The 22552-nt window shown below is 42.9% G+C and overlaps 2 protein-coding genes and 1 pseudogene across 3 annotated transcripts; 2 read left to right on the forward strand and 1 right to left on the reverse strand.

Annotated features, from left to right (window-relative positions):
• The window catches only part of LOC111980133 (potassium voltage-gated channel subfamily A member 1-like), a 167818-nt pseudogene that overhangs the window by 124020 nt on the left and 21246 nt on the right, over window positions 1–22552 (forward strand).
• On the forward strand, window positions 428–6894 carry LOC111980717 (interferon-induced 35 kDa protein homolog). Of its 2 annotated transcripts, XM_024011624.1 has the most exons (10): window positions 429–496; window positions 865–901; window positions 983–1069; window positions 4132–4290; window positions 4471–4587; window positions 4703–4850; window positions 4932–5041; window positions 5265–5451; window positions 5622–5731; window positions 6115–6894. In XM_024011624.1, exons 2-10 carry the CDS (start codon window positions 890–892, stop codon window positions 6322–6324), a joined length of 1140 nt encoding a protein of 379 aa, XP_023867392.1. In that variant the 5' UTR covers window positions 429–496; window positions 865–889; the 3' UTR covers window positions 6325–6894. The 2 variants fall into 2 exon arrangements, with proteins under 2 accessions (XP_023867393.1, XP_023867392.1); XM_024011625.2 differs by lacking the exon at window positions 865–901 and having other exon boundaries at window positions 428–496.
• Window positions 8457–17039, reverse strand: LOC111980716 (branched-chain-amino-acid aminotransferase, cytosolic). The gene is made up of 11 exons (XM_024011623.2): window positions 16939–17039; window positions 13801–13872; window positions 13116–13316; window positions 12761–12871; window positions 12531–12650; window positions 11991–12154; window positions 11334–11476; window positions 9560–9645; window positions 9240–9380; window positions 9067–9141; window positions 8457–8903 (listed from the first exon to the last, which is right to left on the reverse strand). The coding sequence occupies exons 1-11, from the start codon at window positions 16954–16956 to the stop codon at window positions 8862–8864; spliced, it is 1173 nt and encodes a 390-aa protein (XP_023867391.1). The 5' UTR covers window positions 16957–17039; the 3' UTR covers window positions 8457–8861.

The following is a 22552-nucleotide window of genomic DNA, read 5'->3' on the forward strand; positions in this document are numbered from 1 at the left end:
CTTGCAGGTGCCTTGGCGGAAGAGTGGGGTAACATCTCACAGCAAGAACTGGCAAGTCTGGTGCAGTCCATGACGAGGAGATGCACTGCAGTACTTAATGCAGCTGGTGGCCACGCCAGATACTTTTGATTTGACCCCCCCTTGTTCAAGTACACATTATTCCATTTATGTAAGTCACATGTGTGGAACTTGTTCAGTTTATGTCTCAGTTGTTGAATCTTGTTATATTCATACACATATTTACACATGTTAGGTTTGCTGAAAATAAACGCAGTTGACAGTGAGAGGACGTTTCTTTTTTTGCTGAGTTTAAATATATATATATATATATTCAGTAAAAGCTGGTGTGTTGAGTGCTGTGCTGGAGCAGAATCAAGAATTTAATGAGTGCGCGTCAGGGCTACACAAGCGCCTCCCTCTTGTCGACATCTGCGGTGTCGGATTGAAGAAACTGAAACTGAAAGAAAGACGTACCATTTCACAACAGCTAACTACGGTAAGTGGTTTACTCAGCTTTGTCTCCTATAAAATCGTAACTAAATGATTTTAAACTCATTTTAATTTAAAATAGATTGGATATGTGTTAAGAGTCATACTTTTTAAAATTAAAGATTTAAAATGAACGGTCAATGGTACTTTGACGCGTTGATAGTTGGGCCGACTCGAAAAGGAATGTGTAGCTTATATGAATACCGAAAGCTTTAAACTAGATCGTTTCAAATTACTTATCATTTTATAAAGTGTAGCCTACACTAGTCAGTATCAGCTCAATTCTAATATTTTTTCCACTAATTGATCTTTTGATCTATCACAGCTCTTTTTCATTATAAACACATTTTTCACGATATTTTATACTCTTTACAGATTAGCGTCAATTTCTCCGACAGTAATGTGTGATATGGTAAGGGTTACCCCATCTTCAGTGAGTCCTATCATTTTTATAAACCGGCGGCTGACCTAATGGAATTTAAATGTTTTTCAGGATGTCTCCTTAATGATATTAATGACAGACACCGAGGGATCACAAAACACCTTGGATGGAATCCTACATGCTATCAGCAAATGCAAGGTATATTTGACTAAAGAAAGGATATTGATTGGGAAAGCTGTTGATATCTGAATTACTGGAGAACTGAGATCAAGTAGAGACTCTGGACGAAGTGGATCAGGTATGGTAAAAGGCAGTTTTATTCAGAGGTAAAGATATCTGAYATAGCGTGCACGGACTCGTTCTGTCTGGCTCATAGGGAACCGTCGGAACAGAGCCCCGAAACATAGTGCAAATTTATTTTATACAGGTAATAAAGTAGGTTGAGTCTGGCTGGTCTGGTCTTCTGGTTGGTCCTGATGAGTTGGGCGAGGTCCCCTTCAGGCTAGTATCACTGTCCCATTGGCTCTGAGTAGAGTTCTTTGTCTTCAGAAATGTTCAGCTGAAACAGGAGATTAGGTGTGTGCGTAGATGTTCCTGTCATATCTGTGTGTCTCTGTAAAATGTTCAGCCTAAAGAGGAGATTTTGTGTGTGCGTAGATGTTCCTGTTTTATCAGTGTTTATGAAAGGTTTGTGCCAGCCCTCTGTCCTTGGGTGTGTGTGTGTCTCAGTATCTCGTGAAATGCAGACCCAAGCACCCTGTTGGTCAAGGCCTTTCCTGTTTTAATCAGTGTTTGTGTGGGGTTTGTGTCAGCCATCTGTCTCTGGGTGTGTGTGGGTCTCAGTATCTGCTTATGAGTTTGAGAAACCCTGTTTTGAAAGAAGTTAGTTATAACAACGTAATAGCAATATGCTTGTGTTATTTTAAATGGTATTTATTACAAAGCCCAAAAAATTGTCTGACTCCAGTCACCCAAGTCATAGACTGTTCTTTCTGCTACCGGTACCCGAGCGCCAAGTCTAGGACCAAAAGGCTCCTTAACTGCTTCTACCCCCAAGCCAGAAGACAATGAAATGGCCCCCAGGACTATTTACATTTGTTTTTATGTAACGGATGTGAAATGGCTAGCTAGTTAGCGGTGGTGCGCGCTAATAGCGTTTCAATCGGTTACTTCACTCGCTTTGAGACCTTGAAGTAGTGGTTCCCCTTGCTCTGCAAGGGCAGCGGCCTTTGTGGAACGATGGGTAACGATGCTTCATCGGTGACTGTTGTTGATATGTGCAGAGAGTCCCTGATTCGCGCCCGGGGCGAGGGGACGGACTAAAGTTACTAAACTGTTACATTTACACTGCTGCTACTCACTGTTTATCTATGCATAGTCACTTTACCCCTACCTACATGTACACATTTCCTCGACTAACCTGCACATTGACCCGGTACCCCCTGTATAATGCCTCTTTATTGTTACTTTTTATAATTGGTAAATCTTTTCTTAACTCTTTCTCATTGTTTGTTAAGTAAGCATTTCACGGTAAGGTCTACCTACATCTGTTGTATTCGGCGCATGTGACAAAGTTTGATTTGAATTGCAGAATAAATAAAATAAAATAAAATATATATACACAGTGCCTTGCAAAAGTATTCATTCTCCTTGGCATTTTTCCTATTTTGTTGCAATACAACCTGTAATTTAAATGTTTGTTTTTTTTGGATTACATGTAATGGACATACACAAAATAGTCCAAATTGGTGAAGTGAAATGAAGAAAATAACTTGTTAAAAAAATAAAAAAATAACGGAAAGGTGGTGCATGCATATGTATTCACCCCCTTTGCTAAGAAGCCCCTAAATAAGATCTTAGGCCCCAGAGTCTGCAACACTGCTAAGCAAGTGGCACCATGAAGACCAAGGAGCTCTCCAAACAGTTCAGGGACAAAGTTGTGGAGAAGCACAGATCAGGGTTGGGTTATAAAAAAATATCAGACATTTTGAACATCCCACGGAGTACCATTAAATCCATTATTAAAAAATGTAAAGAATATGGCACCACAACAAACCTGCCACGAGAGGGCCGCCCACCAAAACAGACCTGGCAAGGAGGGCATTAATCAGAGGCAACAAAGAGACCAAAGATAACCCTGAAGGAGCTGCAAAGCTCCACAGCGGAGATTGGAGTATCTGTCCATAGGACCACTTTAAGCCGTACACTCAACAGAGCTGGGTTTTACGGAAGAGTGGCAAGAAAAAATCCATTGCTTAAAGAAAAAAAATAAGCAAACACATTTGGTGTTTGCCGAACAGCATGTGGGAGACTCCCCAAACATATGGAAGAAGGTACTCTGGTCAGATGAGACTAAAATTGCGCTTTTTGGCCATAAAGGAAAACGCTATGTCTGGTGCAAACCCAACACCTCTCATCACCCCGAGTACACCACCCCCACAGTGAAGAATGGTGGTGGCAGCATCATGCTGTGGGGATGTTTTTCATCGGCAGGGGCTGGGAAACTGGTCAGAATTGAAGGAATGATGGATGGCGCTAAATACAGGGAGATTCTTGAGGGAAACCTGTTTCAGTCTTCCATAGATTTGAGACCGAGATAAAGGTTCACCTTCCAGCAGGACAATGACCCTAAGCATACTGCTAAAGCAACACTTGAGCAGTTTAAGGGAAACATTTAAATGTCTTGGAATGGCCTAGTCAAAGCCCAGACCTTAATCCAACTGAGAATCTGTGGTATGACTTAAAGATTGCTGTACACCAGCGGAACCCATCCAACTAGGAGCAGTTTTGCTGGAGCTGGAGCAGTTTTGCCTTGAAGAATGGGCAGAAATCCCAGTGGCTAAATGTGCCAAGCTTATAGAGACATATCCCAAGAGACTTGCAGCTGTAATTGCTGCAAAAGGTGGCTTTACAAAGTATTGACTTTGGGGGGGGTGAATAGTTATGCACGCTCAAGTTTTCAACAACAACAACAACAAAAAATATTGTTTGTTTTCAAAGTGGTAGGCATGTTGTGTAAATCAAATGATACAAACCCCCCCCCCAAAAAAATAAATTTTAATTCCAGGTTGTAAGGCAACAAAATAGGAAAAATGCCAAGGGGGTGAATACTTTCGCAAGCCACTGTGTGTGTGTGTATATATATGAGAGTTAGAGAAAGAGAGGCTTTGTCTACTGTATAATAATTCATGCATATTTAATCTCCTTGGTTTGTGAGTGTAGCCTATGGCTCAAGGGCCTCATAGAATCTGTGTTCTCAGGTTCAACACAATCAGTTGCTGAAGGAGCAGCAGGACCTGTCCAGTGCCAGGGATGACCAGGAGAACCTTGCTAAACAGTTCAGACAGCGCGTAGTCAAACTGAGGATATCTCTGGAAGAGGATGACAACAACCAAGCCAGGGATGTAGACTCTGAAAGGGTATGACAACCTCTCGCAAACCACTAAACCGAAGATCAACACTAGAATTAACATTTGTCTTAGGATATCGCTATATTTTTCTTTTCCTATACTTAGTGGCTTTTTGCGGGGTTGAGAGAGGTCTTGATCGAGGTTTTGGATTCTGCCTGAATGACTGATAGGAGTAATGTTTCTCTGCAGAAGAAGATAGCTGCCCTGCATGATGAGGAGAGCAGACTGAAGAGGGAGATCCAGAGAGCAGAGGAAGAACTGCAGCTTGAGGAGGAGAGCACCCACCACCTCAAGCAGCAGACTGATGTAGGGCKAKACCCCAAAACTAAGGAGCTGTATTATTAMTCTTGGTGTGGCTGTGTACTGTAGTAGGTGTGTTGAGATTTAGTTGACTATTGAAGATTGTCTCTCTTGGTTTTAGGTGTCTACTGCTGCAGTGCCTGAAAAGAAGGTTGTGTTCACTGGAGAAACGGGTGATGGTGCAAACACACTCAATTTTGATGTGAAGCCACATATAGTGTATCCAATGGAGGAGGGCACTGCACTGATCACTTTTGAGGATGAGGAAGGTAAGACCGAAACCTTCACTCTGTCTAGCACCTATTTTATTTTTTTATTTAGGTGGTTATTATACCGCCTCTCCTCCACAGTGGCCCAGAAGATCCTGAGCCTGAGGGAGCATAAGGTGGATCTGGGCGCGGATTGTGCCATCACTCTGGAGGCCAAGCTCGTACGGCTGCTGGTGCCCTGTCAAGTAGAGGTACAACCACAGAGACCCATCTCCATTCACTAGTGTTTAGGTGTCAGGAAGATGATGTAACGAGTGCAATACAAGGGCCTGAACAACTGTGGCTCTGTTATGAACAGCGTCATGTGCAGAATAACTTGGATTACATCCAGTTAGTTTATTTCATTTGTATGTATGTCATTGCATTCCTTTGTGTGAACCAGTGTCTGTGTGTGCACCTGTCTCTCTACCTCAGATGGACACCGAGGTATGTTCCCGCCGTATCCTGGTTTCCAACCTGCCCAAGAAGGCCGGGGAGGACCGCTTACTTGACAAACTGGAGATCCACTTTGCCAAGAGCAAGAATGGAGGGGGGGAGGTGGAAGAGTCTGACATGCTGCATGATTCTGGCAACGTGGTCATCACTTTTATAGAAAACACTAGTACGCAAGTCAAGTTCCTATCAGAAAATGTAGTTTTCTTCATAAAGGGAAAAAGCTCAAACTAATGAATTTTCATCATACTGTTATTTCTGTCCATTCTTTCTGACTTTATATAATGAGAAATGTACAACTTTTGATTAACTGAGCATACTGTGCATTGTTTACCACAGTTGCCAAAGGCCTGACTGACAAGCAGTACCACGATGTGGAGTTTGAGAAAGGGAGGAAGCACAGTGTGAAGGTGACTCCATTTCTGAACGGAGAGATCACAAGTTTCCAGGTAAGCAGATTTCATGTTCATGGCCGTGAGTTCATCCCTTTAACTCCATGATAATCAGACTATAAAATAAGCAGTTTATCATAGGCCAACTACACTATCAGCAGAAATACCTTTATGCCTAGTGAAATCATCAATTCGGAGAGTAATTTTATAAACCGTACACAGTATCAGTCTGTGGTTGTGCGCCCATTCAAGTTTGGTTACAAGTTACAACTACAATGGGATTGTTATACAATTAGGAAACTCAAGCCCTATACACTAGATAATAGGTGCTCAACTCATTGTTTGGYACTTACAGACAAGCTAGTCCAACCATTAGTGTCTAGAAGCTYTCTGCAGTAAGGCAATATCCTCCAATCTGACCCCTCTTGCCCCTCTACCAGACACGGCTGTCAGCGTGTGGGCGTACTGTGCTGCTGACTGGCATCCCCGCCGTCATGGAGCAGGAGAACCTGCAGGACCTGCTGGAGATCCACTTCCAGAAGACCAGTAACGGTGGGGGAGAGGTGGACGCCTTCCTCTACAACCCCCTGGGGCAGCACACCCTGGCCCTGTTCGAGGAGGACTGTCCCACTGAAGACCAGAGCCAGTGAGAGGGCCAGGCACTGATACCACTCCCCCTAGTGAGCTCAACAGACACCTTTCTATTGCCGCTCATCTATCCCATCTCAGTACAGGATCAGTTAAATCCAGCCTGGGGATCTAATCCTGGCCTGCTATCAGCATGTTCTGATAGAGGTATGATCTCAATTGCAATCTTTCAACCAAATGCTAATCTTAGGGGTTGGCACTATGCCAAAGCTTTTGTCTGGGATTGTCTTTTCCTGTTTCAAAACAATTTGGTAGAACCATCTATTTATATCGAATTTCTGATTTATGTATGCAGATAATTTTGGGAGAAATGTTTTTGGTGAAGAAAAAATATTCAGAACAAAAGTTGCCAAAGAAATGTAACTTATGCTTGACAAGACTAATTTAGATATCTTTAAGTTAACGTTTAGAAGGAATGTGTATTCTACAGCTCTCTAAAGGTGTCACTATTTAGTGTTCTATAATCGGGGTGTTCTATTGTTTTCTGTCATTCTTAGTATTGAATGAGCAATCCTGTACGGTAGAATCAGTGACTGTAATAAAGTCTGTCCAATGGACCAAGTCAGACATTACGATGGTGTGTGTGGTTCGTTCATTAATACTGAGAAGGGACTACACTGACAATGTGAGATTTAAGTTTTAATCGAGTAAAGTGCATGAGCATCAAAGCAGTACAAATAGTTTAGCAAAACCACACCCAGTCAGACAATGGAACACAGATGGAGTTTATTGTAAAAATCTAGTAACTGTCCCARAACAAAAACACAAAGATCCAGCAGGATAGCCTAGTGCAACTACTAAAAACAAGTTAGATCCACAGGACAACGACAGTCCACACACCCGGTCAGGCACTTAGGGAGGAATGGAGAAAACCAAGCGATATGAAAGAGTCAAATACATTAATAGAAAGGAAAGCAGCAGGGTGAGGACATAAACCTGGGCATAAAGTTAATAATTGGTAAGACAGTTGTTCCAATTGACAAGAAAAACCCACAGACAAAATAACTACTCATTGTTACCTTATGTTTACATAATGATTACACACAACCTAGTGCAGAAGTAAGACAGTCTACAGCATCTATTGAACATGGTCTCTCTCGTACTCTGAAGTCTACATTATAAACTGGTTGGCTGACAGCTGTGGTTTATCAGACCGTATACCACGGGTATGACAAAACATGTATTTTTACTGCTCTAATTAAGTTGGTAACCAGTTTATAATAGCAATACGGCACCTCAGGTTTGTGGTATATGGCCCATATACCACGGCTTAGGGTTGAGTCCAGGTACTCCGCGATGCGTCGTGCTTAAGAACAGCCCTTAGCCGTGGTATATTGGCCATATACCACACTCCCTCGTGCCTTATTGCTTAATAAGACAAAGGGGTTTCTGGTATATGGCCAATATATCACGATTAAGGGCTGAATCCAGGCACTGCGTTGCGCATATGAACAGCCCTTAGCCATGGTATATTGGCCATATACCTCGCCCACTCGGGCCTTATTGCTTAAGTATATCATGTAGCTATAGCAAACCACTTTGTGCATGCTTGAGTTCACTTGGACCTCTCCATTTTAATCTCAATCTTTTCAACATCACTTTCTTAGTGGCACCTTTCCAATCCAGAAAGACACACGATCACTTAACTGACTTTCTTCTGCTCAGTCACACACATTAACACTTAACTTAAATCAAACTAAGGTCAGTGTAAACTCATTTCTAGGAGATTGTTGAAAAGCACCTCTGGTGTCAATATAGTATGTATAACCATTTGTATTCCTGGCCTGATATACATGGGTTCTACAGCAACAAAAAGTATTTTAAATCATATTGTACTTCCTCAGGTTATATAGTGACATTTAGAAAGTAACAAATCCTGTGACATGGTTTTGATCTGATCTGTTCCTACAGTCACTTAACAATAACAGTGCAGTCAACACATTCCTTATGATGTCAGCCAGTGAAAATGTATAACAGACTCAATTGTTCCTATTAAGTACCTGTAAAAAGTTATTCCCATATTGCAAGTGACCAATAACTTAACAGTAATCCCCTACAATAGTTGTGCGTATTGCATATTTAAACTATTACAACAATATATCAGTTTGTGTCTAATAGCATGGACAACCCTATAGACCATCTCATGTAGTGTTTATTAAAAAGCTTGGGGGACGATTTCTTCTGTAACCTGTGCTACAGTATGATAAAGGACTGCATAGGAAAAAGACTGACTTTGTTCCTAATACAGAAATACAGACTAGGTTGGTTGAACCGAAGCTGCGGCCGTTTCACAGCATTACTTATACAGTATTGTGTAACTGTCGGTATTCCATGCAAGTTGCAACATTTGAATGACAGACTAACCCTATCCCTTTACAAGTCCCCGCAGGAACACCAAGAGTTCCAGACGTGACCTATTCATCTCTGCCGGTCAGCCAGCCTATCAGAAGGAGTGCATTATGGGTTGTGCTGAAGCTGCTGGTCTTGAAGATGGAGCGGGGAACTGGTTGCGATATGATTGGCATGTGCAAGCTGCCAATTAAACGACCAGTGGTGCCCATTCACTCTGTTTCCGGCCATACTGAGGAGTGGAGGGCGCCAGGAGAAGTGAAGAGTGGAAACAAAAAAAAGAGCATCTTTATTTTGTTGCTTAGAGCAGACAAAATGTATTTAGCTCAAATTAATATCAGAGGGAAGTACTCTGTTTTAAGGGTCAAAACAAGCATTAGGGCAGACCTGCTTACCTGCATGTCTGTCAGCTCTTTGTGGAATCGCTTGGCCAGGTCTGGACCATTCTGCATTGTAGGAATTTGGTAGGTCTGAGGGAGGGGAGAGAGAYCATKATCTGGAGCATTTTGTTTGAGGGCAAAACAAAAGGGTTTCAGAAAAATGTAAATAAACCAAGACTTYTGGTTACCTTCCCTTTGTAGAGCAGGCTGCCGACGGGACAGACGACACAGGCCGTCCCGGCACCAAACACCTCCGTAATCTTGCCTGAGTCCAGAGCACCAAGCAGCTCCTTCATGCCCATGGTGCGCTCTGTCACTTTGAACTCTCCCTGAAGGAAACAAAACAAGTCCGTATGACTGTGCATCACTATAATTCCAATAKAATWATTCTGCTAACCATCTTCTMTKTTCTARGTCAAWGGATTACACTGGTCTTAAATCCTCTCTATCCGTTCTCAAATAACTTCTATCTTTTCCCATTATAACCTCCTCTTCCTCCCCTACTTACCCATTCTCTGGCCAGGTCTAGCAGAGACTGTCTGGTGACTCCTGGGAGAATGATGCCATCCAGAGGAGGAGTCAGCAACTCTCTCTCTGCATACAAACAGGTACTCTTAGTCACATACATAAGTTGTACACCATTGTTTGGAGTTGAACAGAATTCACCATTTCAAGTTGAACAGAAACATTAACAACCAACAGGGGGAAGCACTGACAGCCTATTTTGACAGTCCAGGCAGACACTAAGCAAACAAGCACAGACATACAGACTAGAGACAGTCAAACAGACATACGGTACCTTCAGAAAGTATTCATACCCCTTGACATAGTCTGCATTTTTGTGTGTTACAGCCTGAATTCAAAATTGATTAAATATTTTTGAAAAATCTCTCAATCTACACACAATACCCCACAATGACAAAGTGAAAACCACATTTTTGCAAATTTATTGAAAAAGAAATACAGAAATCTCATTTACGTGTACATACCCAAGTCAATACTTTGTTGAAGCACCTTTGGCAGTTATTACAGCTGTGAATGAGTCTTTCTGGGTCAGTCTCTATGAGCTTTCCCCCCCTAGATCGTGCAACATTTGCCCATTATTCTTTTCAAAATTCTTCAAGCTCTGTCAAATTGGTTATTGATCATTGCTAGACCACCACTTTCAGGTCCTGCCATAGATTTTCAAGTAGATGTAAGTCAAAACTGTAACTCGGCTACTCAGAAACATTGACAGTCTTATTTTGAGGTAGAGTTGGCCTTGTGTTGTAGGTTATTGTCCCGCTGAAAGGTGAATTCATCTCCCAGTGTCTGGTGGAAAGCAGACAACCAGGTTTTCCTCTAGGATTTTACCTGTGCTTAGCTCCATTTATTTTTTATCCTGAAAACCTCCCCAGTCCTTAACAATTACAAGCATACCCATAACATGATGCAGCCATCACTATGCTTGGAAATATGGAGTGGTACTCAGTAATGTGTTGTATTGGATTTGCCCTAAACACAACACTTTGTATTCAGGATAAAAAGTTAATTGCTTTGCCACATATTTTGCTGTATTACTTAAGTGCCTTGTTGCAAACAGGATGAATGTTTTAGAATATTTTTATTCGTACAGGCTTTCTTTTCCCCCACTCTGTCATTTAGGTTAGTATTGTGGAGTAACTACATAGTTGTCGATTCATCCTCAGTGGTCTCCTAATTAAACTCTGTAACTGTTTTAAAGTCACCATTGGCCTTGTGTTGAAATCCCGGAGCGGTTTCCTTCCTCTCCGGCAACTGAGTTAGGAGGGACGCCTGCATCTTTGTTTGACTGGGTGTATTGATACACCATCCAAAGTGTAATTACTAACTTTACCATGCGCAAAGGGATATTCAGTGTCTGCTTTTTTTTTTTTTTACACATCTACCAATAGGTGCCCTTCTTTGCAAGGCATTGGAAAACCTCCCTGGTCTTTGTGGTTGAATCTGTGTTTGAAATTCAACTGAAGGACCTTACAGATAATTGTGTGGTGTACAGAGATGAGGTAATCATTAATAAATCATGTTGATTACTATTATTGCACACAGAGTGAGTCCATGCAACTTATGTGACTTGAACTTATTTAGGCTTGCCAGGGATTGAATACTCAAGACTTTTCGGATTTTAATTTGACATTATCACTGGCCTATTGTGATAAAATCTCAATTTAATCCATTTTAAATTCAGGTTGTAACATTTGGAAAACATTTGGTTGTGAATATTTTCTGAAGGCGCTGTACAGACTATAGACAGTGAAACAGACCTCCTCCCTCATTCGTCCAGTAGATGAAGAGGTTCATAGTGCCGACCTCTGTGATCTCCTCCTGCTCTCCATACAGCCACAGGACCTGCTGACAGCCCTGCTTTATAGCCTCATTCTGCACTGCTATAGTAGGCCCATAGTTACTGACAGAGAGGGAGAGAGACGGAAAGTATGAGAGTGAAAGGGCGGAATAGACATGGGAGAGAGGAGGGGTGGTGGAATATTTCATTTCAGCAGGCAGCTCCCTTGGAAACACACAACCCTCATAAACAGCTCCTCCTGCTGGAGGGGCTGACCTTGTGAGAGAGGTCAAAGCAACATGGCTACCAGAGGACAGACAGGACATTAAGTTCATGTTCAGCTAACATGCAGCCAACATGTTGTAATCTAGAGGAATGTGCATGGTTAAAATAGCTAAACAATTACATTATAAGCCTCAAGCTTTCTCTATTCAGAAGTAAACTTGGGGCCCCAGAGTCAAACCATATCTTCATAATTCCATGACGTTATACAAGAGTTGTTATATAGCTAATAAGCTATTAAGAAACCACTGTCTCGTTTTTCGGAAATTCCAACGCAACAAAGCAACCCATTGTTYCTTTCGCAAATTGTTGAGTCACTTCTACTTGGAAGTGTGTGTGTTAGTGTGATACTCACCCCCCCATRTTGTAGGCTCCGACCCCCCCTCTCCAGGCCCTGACATAGCTTGGGTCTGCCAGCAGAGCGACTGGGCTGAAGGCCCCTGTGGTAAAGTAGGGCCCTACAGGACCCACGATGCAAAATAGTAGGGCTTGGCTGGCCCTCGACACACCCAGGGAAGGCTAAGGCCAGGAGGGAGAGAGGGGAGGAAGGAGAGGGGTGTTACTGGAGGAAACAGTGACAGCGCTATGTCACTACCTATGGCTAAGTGTAGATGGTTAAAAAATAGATATGATCATTATTTTTATTTTTTTATTTAACTAGGCAAGTCAGTTAAGAACCAGTTCTTATTTACAATGACGGCCTAGGAACAGTGGGTTAACTGCCTTGTTCAGGGGCAGAACGATAGATTTTTACCTTGTCAGGTCTGGGATTCGATCTGGCAACCTTTCAGTTACTGGCCCAACGCTCTAACCACTAGGCTACCTGCCCCCCCCCCCCAAATGTGAAACCATGGAGACTGTCTCCTGTGTCTGTGAGAGGGGGAGCAGTGCTCACCTCAATCCCAATGAAGGTGGGTCTGATGTAGAGGCTGGCGTCTAGGGAGTAGGGGACCCACTCCTGGTCCACCTCCACCAGCTTCCTGATGCACTCCAACAGCTCCACCTTATCAAATAACTACACAGACACAGGAGGGACAGAGGACCTGTAACTACTTGGCTCAGTTCAGTTGAGTGGAAAACCAGCGCTTACATGGGGTTCTTCAGGACCAGGTCTGAGAGACTCACAGGGAGACAGCTGCGGTCTGCAGTGCGGTGCATCCTCTCCATGTTCAGGTTGGGTCTGAACAGACGGATGTGGTTGTCCACCCCTCTGAACGCCTTCATGCCCTCAAACAGCTGAGAGACACACACACTGTTCATACATCTGGCAGAATGAACCATCTCTGAAAGAATAAGCTAGGTGACTTGTATCAAGGACCGACGTCTTAGTAAGACAGTGCTAGCCTCGTCAGGAAAATTGACCGCTGCGCTCACATTTCCTTTATGAAACAGAATGTGAACTATTGCGACYTCTGTCTGGTTTTACGAGGCTAACATAGCCAAATGTCTCCTATGTCTGCACTATGGCTCCTTCTCTCACCTCTATGGAGTAGTGCAGGGCAGAGGTGGCAGGGTGCAGCGACAGGTTCTGAAAGGGCTTGATCTGGGGAACCTTCCAGCCCTCTTTCTCTGACCAATAGATMGTCAGCATGTGGTCTGAAAACTGCTTGCCAAACACCAGGGAGGCGGGGTCTGGCTTGGGCTTCCCCGCAGTGTTGCGCTCGATAGTGAGGTCTGCGGCCTGAGAGAGGAAGCGGGGCGGAGCAGAAGAGACAGACGGACAGACAGACGAGGGGAAAGGAACAGAGCGAGGGCCGAACACAATGATTTTCTTTATTGTAATGAAAGGGCATGCTTGGAGCGGAAATTAATGGTGGTCTTGGGAGCCAATTAAGCACTTCAATTAAACTGAATTAAATAATCAAAGCACAAGGAAGTGAGAGAAGGGAAGAAAGGGAACAGAGTCACGTGGTGGACTAAGAYAAAGTTAGATCAAAAGACCCCCMGGCTGACTGGTAGGCTACTGAACTGGTGCCAAATGACACTTCTGCCTGTAGACAAGCTTCAGCCGGCCTCTGTTAATAAACAGCRGTGCCTTAGAGTCATGCCAAGCTCCTAAAACCCTCCTGTGTTGGGGGTTGTGATGACTCAGACAATAGAGAGTAATACAATGACTCAGGAAACTGTCTCAGGTGTCTGGTCATTACTTCTCCTTTATATATTACCTTGAATGAGCTGGCAAACCGCAACGACCCCAAAGAGTAGGGGATGGCTTGAATGAACCGTCCATGAAGTGCCTAATAAACAAGAGAAAACATTACATTTAATAATCCCGGTAAAGTTAAAAGAATATAGGCTACCAGAATTCACATTATGACAAATAACCTACTAAGAGCCTTGTAATACAATCTACTCCCACATTGGAAACTTGCCTTCTCAACCAAGGTGACAATGTTGTCCCTCTTCTAGATTGATGTAAACCAGTAAAGCACCACACGTATCTGGCGTGACGTTATATAATATATATATATATATATTCTGTTCAGTACCTGCACTGTGTCTGTGTAAAGGACAGCTGTAGAAAAGCAGTAGGCTGTAAATACACTATTAATATATATACATATATACACACACACACACACAAAAAAGGTATGTGGACACCCCTTCAAAACTAGTGGATTTGGCTATTTCAGCCACACCCATTGCTGACACGTGTATAAAATCGAGCACACAGCCATGCAACCTCCATAGACAAACATTGGTAGTAGAATGGCCTTACGGAAGGGCTCAGTGATTTTCAACGTGGCTCCGTCATAGGATGCACCCTTTCCAACAAGTCAGTTCGTCAAATTCCTGCCCTGCTAGAGCGTCCCCGGTCAACTAAGTGCTCTTATTGTGAAGTAGAAACGTCTAGGAGCAACAACGGCTCAGCCGCGAAGTGGTAGACCACACAAGATCACAGAACGGGCCCGCCGAGTGCTGAAGCGTGTAAAAATCGTCTGTCCTCGGTTGCAAAACTCACCACCGAGTTCCAACCTGCCACTGGAAGCAACGACAGCACAACGTCAGCACAAGAACTGTTCGTCGGGAGCTTCATGAAATGGGTTTCCATGGCCGAGCAGCCGCACACAAGCCTAAAATCACCATGCGCAATGCCAAGCGTCGGCTGGAGTGGTGTAAAGCTTGCCGCCATTGGACTCTGGAGCAGTGGAAGCGCGTTCTCTGGTGTGATGAATCACGCTTCACCATCTGGCAGTCCGATGGACAAATCTGTGTTTGGCCAATGCCAGGAGAACACTACCTGCCCCAATGCATAGTGCCAACTGTAAAGTTCGGCGGAGGAGGAATAATGGTCTGGGGCTGTTTTTCATGGTTCGGGCTAGGCCCCTTAGTTCCAGTGAAGGGAAATCTTAATGCTACAGCCTACAATGACATTGTAGACGGTAATGTGCTTCCAACTTTGTGGCAACAGTTTGGGGAAGGCCCTTTCCTGTTTCAGCATGACAAAGTGTGGTCCATACAGAACTGGTTTGTTGAGATTGGTGTGGAAGAACTTGACTGGCCTGCACAGAGCCCTGACCTCAACCCCATCGAACAACTTTGGGATGAATTGGAAGCCCTTACACAACCTGGAGGTTTGTTTTGGGTTATTGTCCTGTTGAAAAACAAATGATAGTGGGACTAAGCCCAAATCAGATGGGATATCGCTGCATAATGCTGTGGTAGCCATGCTGGTTAAGTATGCCTTGAATTCTAAATAAATCACCGACAGTGTCACCAGCAAAGCACACCATCACATCTCCTACATGCTTTACGGTGGGAACCACACATGCAGAGATCATCCGTTCACACTCTGCGTCTCACAAAGACACGGCAGTTACAACCAAAAATCTCAAATTTGGTCTCATCAAGTCTCTTCTTATTATTGATGTCCTTTAGTAGTTGGTTCATTGCAGCAATTCCACCATGAAGGCCTGATTCACGCAGTCTCCTCTGAACAGTTGATGTTGAGATGTGTCTGTTTCTTGAACTCTGTGAAGCATTTATTTGGGTTGCAATCGGAGGTGCAGTTCACTCTAATGAACTTATCCTCTGCAGCAGAGGTAACACTGGGTCTTCCTTTCCTGTGGCGGTCCTCATGAGAACCAGTTTCATCATAGCGCTTGATGGTTTTTGCGACTGCACTTGAAGAAACTTTCAAAGTTCTTGAAATGTTCCAGATTGACTGACCTTCATGTCCTAAAGTAATGATGGACTGTTGTTTCTCTTTACTTATTTGAGCTATTCTTGCCATAATATGGACTTGGTCTTTTACCAAATAGGGCAATCTTCTGTATACCACTTCTACCTTGTCACAACAATGGATTGGCTCAAACACATTAAGGAAAGAAATTCCACAAATTAACTTTTAACAAGGCACACCTGTTAATTGAAATGCATTCCAGGTGACTACCTCATGAAGCTGGTTGAGAGAATGCCAAGACTGTGCAAAGCTGTCATCATGGCAAAGGGAGGCTACTTTGAAGAATCTCAATGATATTTTGATCTGTTTAACACTTTTTAGGTTACTACATGATTCCATAATGTGTGTTATTTCATAGTTGATGTCTTCACTATTAATCTACAATGTAGAAAATCTACAATAGTAAAAATAAATGAAAACCTTTGAATGAGTAGGTGTCCAAACTTTTGAATGGTACTGTATGTTTTGGCCTGTCTGGTGAAGGTACGCGGAGAGCGCGCGAGAGAGAGAGCGTGTGTGTTGGAGACATAGCCAACACCTCATAGCAGGCATGCCATTTCTAGGGAAAACCACTTCTTTACAATGAAACGTAATTTGACACTGTATTTCCATGCATTGAGATTTCGCTTTTATCGTAAAAAACACCCTTCACATTTTAAAGCTTACATCTGTAGTTTCTGACTGGCTAAAGATTCGGAATAATGTAATCCACCCTAAATATTCATTACTGCATTGTTATTTTGCATAACAATGAAAATCTGTTAAAGATCGTATTTTTACGCCACACATTTATTTATCACCCCCGCTCCGAATACTGGCGCAAAGACACCCCTAGGCCTATTCATCTGTGACTGCACGCTTTTAAAAATTTATTTTTTATTTTTTATTAACAACAAATCAATACAGAAAGTACATGAGGGAACACAAGTATATATCTGTCTCTTATACACATCTAGATGTGTATAAGAGACAGCTAGTAGGACATCAGTTAAACAAGTAAATAGTGGAGGTCCATTAACTCTTACTTGTTCAACACATTAGCCCCGCATTGTTAACTATTTACAGAGACGATCGAGATAAACAGACAATAGCGATATAAGAGAGTGATCTTTGGACTCACCGTCCTCAGAGCTGCCATCGCCGCTACGTAGCTAATGAATGGTAGATGTGTCCGTGTGGGAGCAAATTCTATAAGCAGTGGTCATTTGCGTTCCGTATTGGACCTTGGCATAATGACAACAATGTTCTTGAGATTAAAATAATAAAACACCAACCATGTCCAAATTCGTATCTGATATATATTTCTTATATATTTCATTTGTAAATTGTGCAAGAATAGGTTTGCAAATTCCATTGAATTTCAAGTAGGCTATTTACCTTTACACGAAATAATAAAGACATCATCTGAAGACATGCTGGTATGACTACTGAATTCATTGTTAATAAAATATACAGAAAATTATAATGGAAGATGATAATAGTCAGCACAGCAGTGTGTTGTTGAAGATGACATAGGCGTGACGAATCTCTGCCATCTGGTTGGACAAAACAGACAGGGTTAGATGGGTTCGAATAAAGGAGTTCAAGTTCAAACGACCAAGAGTGGAGATGGCCACGATTGGTCTACGAACGGGGAGTTGTAGCAATCTTGTTATTTGATTGGACGTCGTGCTTTCGGTGCGATGGGCATTTAAATACTACAACGTAACCATCGTTTGGATGTGTATTTGTTATATAATGCATAATTTCTCCTGTAATATTGTCTAAATCTTTGTAATAATAATATGTTGAACCCTGTCGTTTTCTTTACATGACAATGTTGTCCATGAGCATTCAGCACACGTGCATTGTCCAATACCGTGTCCACAAAGATTGTCTATTATATTGACAAGATAGTCAAGTGGCAGCTCTAACAATAGAAATGCATGTCCTCAAAGATGGAAGATAGGCGAGATCAGGTGGAACAATTCTAGCCAATGAGGAAAAGTTGGGTCAAACAGGCCCCCATTAATATCGACAGGACTGAAGTGGAGCAGGTCAAGAGTTTCAAGTTCCTTGGTGTCCACATCACTAACAAACTATCATAGTTCAAACACACCAAAACAGTTGTGATGAGGGCACGACAACACCTTTTCCCCCTCAGGAGAATGAAAAGATTTGGCATGGGTCCCCAGATCCTCAAAAAGTTCTACAGCTGCACCATCGAGAGCATCCTGACCGGTTGCATCCCCGCCTGGTATGGCAACTGCTCGGCATCTGATCGTAAAGCGCTACAGAGGGTAGTGCGTATGGCCCAGTACATCACTGGAGCCAAGCTTCCTTCCATCCAGGACCTATATACTCAGTGCTCCTGAGTGGCGCAGAGGTCTAAGACACTGCATCGCTGTGCAAGAGGCATCACTGCAGTACCAAATCCAGGCTGCATCACATCACTGTGATTGGGAGTCTGATAGGGTGGTGCACAATTGGCCTGGGGTAGGCCATCATTGTAAATAAGAAGTTGTTCTAGTTAAATAAAAATACTAACTAGATGTTGTCAGAGGAAGGCCCACCCCCCACTGCTGTTTATTATCTATGCATAGTCACATTACAAATTATTCCAACTAACCTGTACCCCCGCACATTGACTTGGTACCAGTACCCCCTTTTTATAGCCTCATTATTGTTATGTACATTTCTTGTGTACCTTTTGATAGATTTATTATTAGTAGTATTTTTTGACTTTAGTTTATTTAGTCAATCGTTTATTAACTCTATTTCTAGAACTGCATTGTATTGTTAATTAAGGGCTTGTAAGTAAGCATTTCACGGTAAGGTCTACACCTGTTGTATTCGGCACATGTGATAAATACAATTTGATTTGAAAGGGCAGATATGCGTGTGAACAACAGGCCATAGAGATAGATAGAGGACTCATCTTTGTATCTGTGCCATTATAGCGTCTGTGACAGCATGGGCAGCACAATTGAGGCTATCTCAATTTCAAAGTAGTCAATTTTCTTCTTCTTTATTGGCTGATTGCTCCCAACCCAAAGGAATCCCCACTCCTCAATGGCAATGCCCATGCCAAAACGAGTTAGATCCATGATGAGTCCTCTATCCATCTCTTTGACAACAGGCATACCTCAGATATAGAGTACATTTTTTTCAAAGTTGCCGAAATGCCACCTGCGTCCAATTATATCAGTGCATTCATAACAACCTAACCATTACGAAATTTCTATTCCATAAAAAAAGCCTCTTGCAGCAAATTAGCAATTACCTTTTTTATTGACCAAATTCTACACTATCTCATTGACCTCCATACAAAAACTCCTAACTTCGTGGGTTTATTTTCGTTGACAGATTTTGGGCTGAGTAAAACATCTTGCTTCACATTTTCCTCTCTGGTGTGCATATAGAAAGCTGATGCAACTCTCGGGAAGCATTTCCCGGTTGAACACTTTTTATGATCTTTGGGTTTCACAACTTCCTCTAGTGCACTGAGATATACAGTATATTAAATACTAGGCACCCCCGTCTATCACATCTGTGTTTTGTGGAGCCTGAATCACCTATGGTCTAGTTTAATTTAATGTTGAATTAGGCCTACTCTGGGGATTTCTCCTGGGGATTTGTTCTACCCTGTAGCAAAACAAATGACAAATCCATGTCACTGAGATTTGTGCTCTGGAGTTTGGAGCATTGTGAAGAACATTAAAATCATTCAAAATACTTCACCAGAAAGCATGACTTAGCCACAGAGGATCATTAGCTTATTTAAAAAAAAATTGCTGTGGATTGTTTAAAAATCACAAGCATGTAGGCCCTATATGCCTAGTTTGGGAAGCATTTCAATTTGGGCAGCGCATGTAGCATAGGCATAAGCCTTAATTAATTGAGGATGGCAACTGTCAGTGAAAAAGCAATGCATCTAAATATGTGTGAAGATAATGTGTCTGACTATCATTTGAAACTGTTGAAGACAGAGAAGAAGGGCGAGGGTTATGTGGCGATATTGGTGCATCTCTCTCCAGAATGTGCTCAGCTCTCCAGAATGTGATTTGCTGTCTCCCGCTAATTCTTGCGCATTCCTTGTTTGTATTAATTGTTTGACTGTTGAGTGTTCTTTTTTATAAATTCACCTTTACATATGTCAACAGTAGTACATTTACTGTTAATCTGCATCTGAAAGCGCGAACCACTGCTTTTAACCAGGGCAAGGTGACCGGAAACATGACCGAATACAAACAGTGTAGCTATTCCCTCAGCAAGGCAATCAACAAGCTAAGTGGCCAGTATAGAGACAAAGTAGAGTCGCAATTCAACAGCTCAGACACAAGAGGTATGTGGCAGGGTCTACAGTCATCACGGATTACAAAAAGAAAACCAGCCCCGTCGCGGACCAGGATGTCTTGCTCCCAGACAGACTAAATAACTTTTTTGCTCGCTTTGAGGACAATACAGTGCCACTGAACACGGCCCGCTACAAAAACCTGCGGGCTCTCCTTCACTGCAGCCGAGGTGAGTAAAACATTTAAACGTGGCTGCAGGCCCAGACGGCATTCCCAGCCGCGTCCTCAGAGCATGCTCAGACCAGCTGGCTGGTGTGTTTACGGACATATTCAATCAATCCTTATCCCAGTCTGCTGTTCCACATGCTTTAAGAGGGCCACCATTGTTCCTGTTCCCAAGAAAGCTAAGGTAACTGAGCTAAACGACTACCGCCCCGTAGCACTCACTTCCGTCATCATGAAGTGCTTTGAGAGACTAGTCAAGGACCATATCACCTCCACCCTACCTGACACCCTAGACCCACTCCAATTTGCTTACCGACCCAATAGGTCCAACAGATGACGCAATCGCAACCACACTGCACACTGCCCCCTAACCCATCTGGACAAGAGGAATACCTAAGTGAGAATGCTGTTCATCGACTACAGCTCAGCATTTAACACCATAGTACCCTCCAAACTCGTCATCAAGCTCGAGACCTGGGTCTCGACCCCGCCCTGTGCAACTGGGTACTGGACTTCCTGACTGGCCGACCCCAGGTGGTGAGGGTAGGTAACAACATCTCCACCTCGCTCCTCAACACTGGGGCCCCACAAGGGTGCGTTCTGAGCCCTCTCCTGTACTCCCTGTTCACCCCACGACTGCGTGGCCATGCACGCCTCCAACTCAATCATCAAGTTTGCGGACGGCACTACAGTGGTGGGCTTGATTACCAACACGACGAGACGGCCTACAGGGAGGAGGTGAGGGCCCTGGAGTGTGGTGTCAGGAAAATAACCTCACACTCAACGTCAACAAAACAAAGGAGATGATTGTGGACTTCGGGAAACAGCAGAGGGAGCACCCCCCTATCCACATCGACGGGACAGTAGTGGAGAGGTAGTAAGTTTTAAGTTCCTCGGCGTACACGTCACGGACAAACTGAATTGGTCCACCCACACAGACAGCGTTGTGAAGAAGGCGCGCAGCGCCTCTTCAACCTCAGGAGGCTGAAAGAATTCGGCTTGTTCACCAAAAGCACTCACAAACTTCTACAGATGCACAATCGAGAGCATCCTGTCGGGCTGTATCACCGCCTGGTACGGCAACTGCTCTGCCCACAACCGTAAGGCTCTCCAGAGGGTAGTGAGGTCTGCACAACGCATCACCGGGGGCAAACTACCTGCCCTCCAGGACACCTACAAACCCCGATGTCACAGGAAGGCCATAAAGATCATCAAGGACAACACCCACCGAGCCACTGCCTGTTCACCCGCTATCATCCAGAAGGCGAGGTCAGTACAGGTGCATCAAAGCAGGACGAGGACTGAAGCAGACGACTGAAACAGCTTCTATCTCAAGGCCATCAGACTGTTAAACAGCCACCACTAACATTTAGTGGCTGCTGCCAACATACTGACTCAACTCCAGCCACTTTAATAATGGGAATTTATGGAAATTTATGTAAAAATGTATCACTAGCCATTTAAACAATGCCACTTAATATAATGTTTACATACCCTACATTACTCATCTCATATGTATATACTGTACTCTATATCATTACTGCATCTTGCCATCTTTATGTATACATGTATCACTAGCCACTTTAATCTATGCCATTTATGTTTATATACCCACAATACTCATCTCATATGTATATACTGTACTCTATACCATCTACTGCATCTTGCCTATGCCGTTCTGTACCATCACTCATTCATATATCTTTATGTACATATTCTTTATCCCTTTACACTTGTGTGTATAAGGTAGTAGTTGTGGAATTGCTAGGTTAGATTACTCGTTGGTTATTACTGCATTGTCGGAACTAGAAGCACAAGCATTTCGCTACACACGCATTAACATCTGCTAACCATGTGTATGTGACAAATAAAATTTGATTTGATTTGTTTAATTAGTCCATTGATTACATAATCCCAAAATGTTTTGCTTGTCAGCACTCAAGTTTTCAAGACATGTAATTTTACAGCAAAATGCATCATGTGGGGATGATTTCTGTATTTTGAAAGTAACATATCTTGAAAACTTGAGTGCTGACATGCAAAACATTTTTAAAATGTATTTTTTATTTCACCTTTATTTAACCAGGTAGGCCAGTTGAGAACAAGTTCTCATTTACAACTGCGACATGGCCAAGATAAAGCAAATCAGTGCGACACAAACAACACAGAGTTACACATGGGATAAACAAACGTACAGTCAATAACACAATAGAAAAATCTATATACAGTGTGTGC

Source organism: Salvelinus sp. IW2-2015, linkage group LG20, assembly GCF_002910315.2.
Source record: "Salvelinus sp. IW2-2015 linkage group LG20, ASM291031v2, whole genome shotgun sequence".
Lineage (NCBI taxonomy): Eukaryota > Metazoa > Chordata > Actinopteri > Salmoniformes > Salmonidae > Salvelinus > Salvelinus sp. IW2-2015.

Excerpts from the sequence above, each read along its gene's own strand:
- LOC111980717 (XM_024011624.1), top strand. Across the intron at positions 4,851-4,931 it reads CACTTTTGAGGATGAGGAAG|TGGCCCAGAAGATCCTGAGC; the intron begins GTAAGACCGAAA and ends TCTCCTCCACAG. Across the intron at positions 5,732-6,114 it reads GAGAGATCACAAGTTTCCAG|ACACGGCTGTCAGCGTGTGG; the intron begins GTAAGCAGATTT and ends CCCCTCTACCAG.